At 56.2% G+C, this 9,650-nt stretch overlaps 1 protein-coding gene across 3 annotated transcripts in view; it reads left to right on the forward strand.

The window, feature by feature from the left end:
• The first annotated feature begins 127 nt into the window (after positions 1–127).
• The window catches only part of G6PD (glucose-6-phosphate dehydrogenase), a 13,097-nt gene continuing 3,574 nt past the window's right edge, over positions 128–9,650 (forward strand). The window contains exons 1-5 of one of the 3 annotated variants that reach the window (XM_035010786.1): positions 128–321; positions 1,192–1,319; positions 8,195–8,232; positions 8,315–8,423; positions 9,092–9,309. In XM_035010786.1, coding sequence (XP_034866677.1) covers positions 210–321; positions 1,192–1,319; positions 8,195–8,232; positions 8,315–8,423; positions 9,092–9,309 — 605 coding nt within the window. In that variant the 5' untranslated portion in view covers positions 128–209. Of the gene's footprint in view, positions 322–502; positions 610–1,191; positions 1,320–8,194; positions 8,233–8,314; positions 8,424–9,091; positions 9,310–9,650 lie in introns of those variants that run through there. The other 2 variants (XM_035010802.1, XM_035010792.1) reach the window with 2 other exon arrangements.

Genomic DNA, 9,650 nt, shown 5'->3' on the forward strand with positions numbered 1-9,650 from the left:
TCCCCGTCGTCTCTCGGGTGTTGGGCCGCCCCGCCCCTGCCAGGGGAGGAGCTAATAGGGAGCCCCCGCTGGGCAGCAGAAGGCCCCGCCCAGGAACAGGGTCGAGGAGGCGTGGCCACACTGCCGGCGGAAGTGGAGCCCTCCGCGAGGGCGCACGGCCGCCCGGGACGGGCGAGAAAACTGGACTGTAGGGTTGGGCCGAGCCAGCAATGGGTACGCGGGCGAACGGTGCAAAGCTGTACGCGGACTCGCGAGGCACCGAGAACGCAGCACAGCGGCGGTGGGGAGAGAAGGCGCCCGGCAGCCGGGCTGCCCGCGCAGGTGCCCAAGGGGCGGGGCGGGCCAAGGGTGGGAGCCTTACGCGGCTGGAGGGCGGGGGGGGGGGGGGGGGCCCAGCGCGGGATGCGCGCGCACCTCTCGTGCCCGGGCTCCGCCCCGCCCACGGGGGGAGGGGCCACTGCGGCCCCGCCCGCGCGCCTCGCCTGAGGCCGGTCAGCTCAGCCCAGGCGCCCGCCCCCGCTGGTTAAATGAGCCGGCTGGGCGCAGCCCCCGGAAACGGCCGGGGATTCCGAGGCTTTGAGCTCGGCGTTCGAGGGCGGCGAGGCGCAGGTAACGTAGTGGCTAGGCGCCACGCCAGCGGAGGAACGTGCTGTGCCGCGAGGCCCTTTGATTTGCCATGCTTGGGAGCGGGGCAAAATCGAGAGGGTTTAACCGATCCCAGTGTCCCCTGCATCCCTCCATTGGACCCCTGAGGAGACTGGGACCCTGAGAGGGGCGGCGATCCGCCGGCGTCTCCCAGCTGGGCAGGAGGAGCGCTGGAGTTGCACTCCGTCGTCGGCACGGTCTAACGTGCTCCAGCTCATTGTGGAGTTTTCGCTTGAGTCCGGGGTGAGATGGTCCTGGGCAAGTTGTGCAATGCTCCAGCACCTTTACGTGGTCCCGCAGAGTTGAGGCTCTAGCTGGAATCCACTAGTGCTTTGAGTAATTCTGTAAAGTACGCCGTGAAATAAAGCCGCCTGGAGTATGGTGGGAGCCCAGAGCCTGCAGTTTTCTAAGCCCCCAGCCATTCAGTGAGTGGTTTCAATAATCAGGCGTCATGGGGTGAGACCTCAAAGGACCCCTCCAGAAAGTGGCCAACTTCCCCATGCTCTTCTGTTCTTCTGCTTTGTCAACGAGCCTTTCTTTAACCAGAGAGCATCATGGCAGAACAGGTGGCCCTGAGCCGGACCCAGGTGTGCGGAATCCTGCGGGAAGAGCTGTACCAGGGCAATGCCTTCCATCAATCTGATACACATATCTTCATCATCATGGGTGCATCGGTGAGTCTCCCCCAGGCCCCACACCTTAAAAACCAAGCGTAGAGTGTGACGTTGCCTCGGGTCCCTTCCTGCCGGGTGCCTGGGCTTTCCCAGCTGATTGTCTTGGGGCCCCAGGGGCTCTGCTCAGTTGGGCTCTCTCTCTCGGTCCTGCCTGTGCGCCACTCTCATCCCAGTACCACCCAGCATAGGTCATTGACCATAGACCCGTGTCCTGGAGCCGGGAGGACTTTAAAAACTGTCTCATTGGACTTCTTCCCCCACGGGGAAAACTGCATACGGGGCAGGCTATTCATTCTGTTTCTTTTTTCAAAGCTGTTTGTGACTCGGTAGATGTCACAGTCCGTTCCAAAGGCAGGATCTGAGGCCTGAGCTCCACCTTGTCTGTCTCTCCCGCAAATTCCCTGGGAACAAACGCTCGACCTTCCTTTGAACACCATGTCATTACCCCAACTTCCAGGGCCTGCTGAGGAGCTATGACCTGTCCCTCCCCGGCCTGTTGTTTAGCCTGTGAAACTGCCATTTTGTTCTAGAAGATCAAAGGGTAGAAGCAAAGGCAGAGGACCATACGTGATGGAGGGGCGACAGCAGAGGGAGGGTGGGTCCTAGTGGAGCCATGACCCCCAGACTAAAGCACCGTGTGCCGGTGTGCCACGTGGAAACAAGATCTGCTGGGTGGCAAGATGAGCTGCCGGGGTTTTGTCTCCAAGTAAAAGCGATCTCTCTTCGTTTTCACCCTAGGCATGACGAAGAACCTGCTAACCATCCTGTAACCATTTCTGCCAGTAACTTTTTGTATAATCTTATGCAAGAATCCCACCCAAACTAGCTAGCTCTTGACAGAGTAGGCATTGTCTCTCTGTGCCCTTCCATGTCAAGGTCCCCTTAGCTCTGGCAGAACTTGGTTCTGCAAACAGGGCAGGCTATTCATTCTGTATCTTTTTTCAAAGTTGTTTGTGACTCGGTAGATGTCACAGTCCGTTCCAAAGGCAGGATCTGAGGCCTGAGCTCCACCTTGTCTGTCTCTCCCGCAAGTTCCCTGGGAACAAACACTCGACCTTCCTTTGAACACCATGTCATTACCCCAACTTCCAAGGCCTGCTGAGGAGCTATGACCTGTCCCTCCCCGCCCTGTTGTTTAGCCTGTGGAACTGCCATTTTGTTCTAGAAGATGGACCTCTTGGTTCTTTGTTCATGTATCATAAGGTGCCACTGCCCTTTGCAGAGCCTGCTCCCCGCCAGCTTTTGTGATTCTAATCAGAACTCAGCAGTGCTGGGGGTGGGGGTAGGGCTCTGCCAGAGGGATGAAGGGAGGGAAGGAAGGTGGGCCACCCCAAGCATTGTCCTCCGACTCCGTAACTCCTAGGGTAGGGGGACCCGGGGACATGGGGTGGCGGGGAGCAGGCTTAGTCTCTACCCTGCCCCAGCATGTTCTCCTTAGAGGAGGCAAACCTGTGTTGGCCACAAAGTCTCACACCTAGGACTCTGACCATTAGGCCCTTGGTCCAAGAAACAGGTTGGAGGAGAAAGTTACTCAGGATTATTCCTCCTCCTTCCCCCACCCCCATACCGGGCTGTCATAGGAAGCTCCACCAGAGGATCCCAGGCCATAAGAAATGGCTTAGGACTCCAGGCTCTCAACTCTTAGATGCTTTGTTGAGAGCACCTGAGCTTGCTGTATGACTGGCAAGTGTCTTTCCTTCTCTGCACCTCTAGTGTTTCTGCGGAGCAAATGAGGGCTTTTGAAACAAATGTCAAGGGACCTCGGGCTGAGCTGATTCTGTCACTAGCTCATTGCCTTCGCCTGTGGCCAGCTTGGGGTTGAGCAACTTTTCTTTGCAATTGGTAGGGTTCCCCTTTGCTCTCCTCTGCTCCGAGAGTGACAACCAGACGCTTCCAGAGCAGAAATGGGAAGTGCTATTACAGCAGAGTGAGGTGGGGGGGCACCCCTTGTCCTGAGTTGTTTGCTCAAGGGGACTGGAGCCAGGTGGGTGGGCCTCCCATGCTCAGGCAGCATCTAGAACAGCTCCCACTCTCCAATAAGGGGTAGGCAGAGTGGTGCTGAGGGCACACCCTCTCAGAACCTGCTCTTCTGGGAAACCAGCAAGTTCACTGCTCATTCACCCAACAAAGTGATCAAGTGCCTTCTCTACAGTATACTGAGCTGCCTTCCCTGTGTGATCTCTGTGCTGGGGGGAAGGGACCCAAGGGGAGTTAGTAGCCCAATCAGAGCTCCTAGTGGCACATGTGACCGAAAACACAAATGGGCCCTTGTGTCCCCAGCCACCTCCAGCACCCAAGTCCCAGGCAGAGGGCCTGCAGCGTGAGATCTGCAGAGCCAGGTTCAGGGAGAGAAGAGCACACGCAGAGCCCCCAGTAGCCCACATGGCTGTCCCCTGCCCCTTCCTCACCTGCCTTGCTCTCACACCCAGCTTCCTTCCTCATGCTGGCTCACAGTTACCCAATAGGCTTTGAGCTGCTCTCTGTTCCTCCCATGTGGCCACTTACCCACTCCTCAGAACTCCCACCCCCAGCCAGGAAGGGCGTGGAGATACTTACGCTCCCTGTCTGGAAAGCTCTGGAATGAAAGAAACCAGTTTCTCCTTAGAGACCAGTGTTGGGGAGAGGGAGATCTTGGGCCTGGCAAATCATGTCCTCCCCCATCTGACAGGACCTCGGACAGGCTAGAGGACTCTCCCTGACAGGGAATGGAGGAGCAGGGAGAGAACAGGACAGGGAGTCTGCATGGGCAGGATTGGCTCACTGCAGGGTTCTCAGCAAGCCCCTCACCTCTCTGGACCTCAGTCTCCCCACCTGGACCGTAAGGACCATGGACTTGATGGGTGTTCAGGCCTCATCCCAATGTGCGCCTAGGCGAGGGGTGACCTGGTAGTCCTGGCCCCCCCCCTCTTTTGGGGATGTTTCTGGGCTGCTTTTCCCCCTTGGGTCGATAAGATTCTTGCTGTGTCATGATGACCTTGGCACTTCCCCAAAGGCCTGATGATTCATGAGCCCCAGGGTGGAGGAGGGAGCCTACCTCAACAGCCCCCAGGTTCTCTCTCCCCGGTTCCCAGGAGCCAGCTGGGCCCCAGCCAGGGCCCAGACTCCACCCCATAAGGCCAGACAGATCCTTGACCCGGGTGACCCCCGGGGGCCAGGGATGGCCCACCCCTCCCATGCCTCCAGCTGGCGGGCGGCCTCTGAAGCTCTGTGCTGCGCCCTCCGCCCTCACATCCTCAAACAGAGATGTCAGCGGTGGTTTGGGCTTTTAAAACTAGAAGCTGAGGTCCAACCTAGGTGGCAACAGGCAAGCGGTGGCCCAAGTCCCTTTGCCCCAACTGGGACAGATATTGGTAGCTGGAGATCTTAATGAGGTCCTGCTGCTCCTGCTAAAGTCACCACATGTCCCCGGGCAGCTCTTTCCCTGCTGTGGTCCTCAGACAAAAATGACAGGGGTTGGGAAGACAGGAGGCCTCCGAGGCGCATTTCACCGAGAGACCCTGTGATCTCCCCCACCCCCACACACGGTGTGCCTATGTTTGGTCGAGGTCTTCCCGTGTTCAGTCTTGCAAAGGCATCTGGTTGGGGCTCGCGGGGAGGGCCGGCCACTGCACTTCCCATGAGGAGGAGCAGGACCCCTACCGCTGTCCTGGGCCGTCTCTCGCCTCTTCCTCGGATGACTTGGAGCCCAGCAGGCCTCTGGTTGCCGGGGCTGAGCTGAACAAGGCAAGCAGGTTCAGTCGGTAGTTAATCCCAAGGGGAGCCGCAGGAACAAAGAGCTTGGGGTGTTGGGCACTGTGACTCAGCAGACAGGAGACTAGTCCCCTGCTACCAGTCCACTGCCCGCAGCCTATCCCGAGTCCTCTCAGCCCGCTGGAATTTGATCATAAGCAAACATCACCTGCCACAAGGAAGGTTGGGAGGCGTTTGCGGGCTGTGCTTCTGATTGTTTCTCCCGGAGCATGCAGGGCTGAGGTGACCTGAGCAGAGTATCCCTCCAGTCCCGCTGATGGGAGAAGCCAGCGGCGGCCACTGCCGATTCGCTGTGAGGGTGCCATAGTGGGGGCCCCTGGGCAATGAGGGACATGGGCAGGGAGCTAGCTTCCCGGGCTGGCGGCTGGAGTCGGACCATGAAGGACCAGTGACAGCAGCCATCGTGAAGGTGGCCGTTACAACAGGGACCCACTCCAGATTGCTCGGGAGATGAGTGGTGAACAGTTAGCAGATGTGAGCAGGGGCACCAACACAGGGAACCCTGCTTCGGGAAACACCCGGTTTGGGAGTTTGGGGTTCCAGGGGAGCCTGGAGATGACCAGTAGACACTTGACTGTGTGGGTTCAGTGCTCACTAAAGTCTGGGCAGGGATACACACGTGGAGGGGTCCACATGCAAGTCCTCACCTAAAGCCCTGGGGGGACATCAGGTCACCCCAGGAGACTTGAGGTAGAGCAAAGAACAGGAGGAAACTCGCGCGTTCGAGGCACAAGGCGCCCCTGAGCCTGCACCTGCCCCCACCCAGAGCAGGGATTTCCCACCCCAGAGCCCCCTGAGTGCCTTCCTAACTGCTTATCCCTGGTGGGGATTGAACCAGGTTGGCATTACTTTGGTTCTGATCATGTGGCTTCCATTTTGTGGGTTCATAAGTTCATAGAAATGAGCTTATCCAATGGTTACATGGCTACTAAAAGGTAATTTTGCATTGAATATTCAGGTCCTTATCCCTGGAGTTCGTTTTTCTGACTACGGCAAGTCCAGTGCACCCCAGCTTGCCTTATTCTCTCCCCACTGATTGGCAATGCTCGGTGGAGCATGGGTTCACAGCCCAGGCCCATCCCACGCTCTAATTACAGGGTAGGCAGATGAAAGGGTGCTCTGCTCTTCTGTTCTTCAGGAGCCTGTGGCCATTCTTGCCCCTTCCTCTTCCACCTGAAGGAGACAATTCCTTTGTCAGGTCACAAAATTAAAGCATATTGGGATGGCTGCAGTGACCGAACTGGAGCCTGGGGAGAAGGAACTCTGTGATTCTTTCTAGGGAGTCCTCTGTGGAATTTCTGGGATCTGCCATATTGTTGCTTGAAGTTGCCACGTGTTCACACCTTTTTTTTTATTGTGGAAAATTTCGCACGTCCACAAAGTCTACACAGTAGTGTGATGAGGGACGCCTGGGTGGCTCAGTCGGTTGAGCATCCGACTCTTGATTTCGGCTCAGGTCATGATCTTGGGGTCCTGGGATCGAGCCACAAGTTGGGCTCCATGCTCAGCAGGGAGTCTGCTTGAGATTCTCCTCCACCTTCTCCCTTTGCCCCTCCCTCCATTTTCGTGCTCTCTCTCTCTCTCTGTCTCTCTCAAATAAATAATTAAAAACAAAACAAACAAAAAAATATAGGGCCTTTCTTGCCATCTCTCCAGGAAGTTCTTAGATGGCCATCCCGGTCAATCCACCCCAAACAACCAGCGATGTAATTTCTACCACAGTTGATTAGTTTTGCCTATCCTAGAGCTTCATTCTCAGCTTGTCCATCTACCTGGTGATTGAGCATCTGGGTTGTCTCCAGCGCAGGGCTGTTGTGAGTTGAGGCGGCTGTGAACATCCTCTCTAACGCTTGGTGTTGTCAGTCTTCTGGATTACAGCTGTTCTAATGGACGTGAAACAGCATCTAGTGGCTTCATTTGCGTTTTCCTGACAACTGATGATCTTGAGCAGTTTCTCGTGTGTTTATTAGCTCTTCATTTCTCTTCCTTGTGAAGTATCTGGTCACTTTTTCATTGGGTTGTTTCCTTATTATGGCGTAGGAGTAGGTTATATATTCTGGATTATAGGCAGAGTCTGCCTCAGAATGGACTTCCCTGTTTCTGGCATTTTGGTAGAATCCACCAATGAAGTGTTCCAGCACCAGGGTCAGTGTTGGAGATGCCTTGGTGGAAAAGTTTATGGCCACGATCCAGTTTCCTTAATGACCACTCCCCACTCAGGTCCCTGTCTCTGTTTTGGTAGACTGGATTTTTATAGAAATTTGTCCGTTTCATCTAAGTTGTCAGACATGGCATAAGGTTGTTCATCATAATCCCCTTCCGTGGTTTCCTGATTGTACTTTTGTCCTGTTGCACTCATAATTCTTTTTTTTATTTAAGATTTTATTTATTTATTTGACAGAGAGAGACACAGCGAGAGAGGGAACACGAGCAGGGGGTAGTGGGAGAGGGAGAAGCAGGCTTCCCGCCGAGCAGGGAGCCCGACGCGGGGCTCGATCCCAGGACCCTGGGATCATGACCTGAGCCGAAGGCAGATGCTTCACCAACTGAGCCACCCAGGCGCCCCTCACTCCTAATTCTTGGTGCCTTTTAAAAAAGTAGTCTTCCCAGAGGGTTGTCTGTTTTTATTAGTCCTTTTCAAACACCAGCTTTTGGCTTTCTTGATATTTTCTTTTGGCTTATTTTCTGTTTTATTCTTATTTTTCATTATTTCCTGCTTTGTAATTTGTTTGGCTTTAAAATTCCACTGTTTTGTCTGACTTCTTAAATCAGGCCCTGAGCTCATTAGTCCCGAGCTAAAGGCAGCATCTCAGGCCACATCCCATAGGTTGTTGCCATTTGGTTCTAGAGTTTTCAGGTTTTCTTCTTTAGCCTGTGGGCTGTTTAGCAGCAGCCTCTTTGGCCTGGGTGTGGCTCCACTTGCTTGCACTGTGACCAGAGACCGTGGTCTGTGTGATTGCAGGGCAGGCAGCTCAGGGTCAGGGTAAAGAGCTAGCACAGTCTCCCACTTGAGATATGCTTGCGGCTGAGTGCTGACCCTGAGCGGGTGCCCAGGTCAAAAGGGAGGAGACCATCTAGGTCATGCCCCCAGCGTCTCCTAACCATGCCTATTCCCTCTGCCACAGGGCGACCTGGCCAAGAAGAAGATCTACCCCACCATCTGGTAAGCGTGTCCCCCCACCGTCCCACTGTCCCCAGCGCTCCCCGCCCTCCCCATCCCGGCCACAGCCATGGCGTGCCCTCAGGTGGCTGTTCCGGGATGGCCTTCTGCCCGAAGACACCTTCATCGTGGGCTACGCCCGCTCCCGCCTCACAGTGGCCGACATCCGGAAACAGAGCGAGCCCTTCTTCAAAGTGAGTGGCTTCCAGGGGTCTCCAGGAGGGACAGCCCCCCTCCCATCCCACCCAAGGAGGCCTTTCCTTCCTCCCACTCCTGCTCTCTGCTGCTTCTTCCCTGGGACAGGCCCCCTTCTCCCCGGCCATGGCGGAGGGGCAGGGCCACATTAGGAAACCCCCTTGGAGCCTCTCCTGCCCTAGCACTTCTCCCCATTGCCTTCCCCAGAGCGGTCACCTGCTCTTGCCGCTTCTTGGAGGACAGAAGTAGCGTAGGGCGAGGTGCAGGGACCCTTCCGGCCTGAGACCCCTGTTTCCAGCTCCCCTCTGACCTGGACACGCTGGGTCCTCCCTGCTGTGCCTCCCACGCCGCCGCCACCCCCACCGCCTGGGCCAGGAGCTGAAACGGTGTCTTCAGCACAGAAATCTTACACATCTGCCTTTTCCCAACACACCAGAGTTTGGTGTCCTGACTTCGGAGGGAGCTCTGCCAGGTCACAGCTGCCTGAAATGTAACTTCTGTGTCAGGGCCCGAGGCCTCCCCCTGTAGGTGGGCATAGGTGATGAGATGGGGCTGAACCCAGTGTGGAGTTAGGGTGACTGACTTATGGCGGAGCCCGCTGGGGCTACAGGCTATGAGAGAGGGAGGGCCAGGGAGGGGCCAGTGTCCCTGTATCTGTCTTTCTCAGGCCACACCAGAGGAGAAGCCCAAGCTGGAGGAGTTCTTTGCCCGCAACTCCTATGTGGCTGGCCAGTATGACGACACGGCCTCCTACGAGCGCCTCAACAGCCACATGAATGCCCTCCACCAGGGGCCCCAGGCCAACCGCCTCTTTTACCTGGCCTTGCCCCCCACAGTCTATGAGGCAGTCACCAAGAACATCCACGAGACCTGCATGAGCCAGACGTAAGGCTTGTCTTTTGCCTTTCCTGCTTCCTAGGTGTGCCCTGTCCTGGTCTGGCAGTTGTCCAGAGTCCCTGGGGCAAACTAGTCTACCGAGTCTGAAAAAGATGGTGACCCCTGTTTGTTCTCTACATGAGTTAGCTCTCCAAAGAAGAGAATAGGGTATGAATACAGGGGCTTTCTAATAGCATTTACCAAGAATGCTACCGCACTTACGTACCTTGAAAATCTTCCTGATGACCCTCCTTGGCCCATCTTGCTAGAAATCGAACTTTCCCTGGCCGCTGTTCCTGCGAGGACCACAAGGTGGCAGTGTTGCTCCATGAAACTCCTGCTGCCGGTCG

The sequence above is a fragment of the Mirounga leonina genome, unplaced genomic scaffold (assembly GCF_011800145.1).
Source record: "Mirounga leonina isolate KUSES-001 unplaced genomic scaffold, KU_Mleo_1.0 Mir_101799, whole genome shotgun sequence".
NCBI lineage: Eukaryota > Metazoa > Chordata > Mammalia > Carnivora > Phocidae > Mirounga > Mirounga leonina.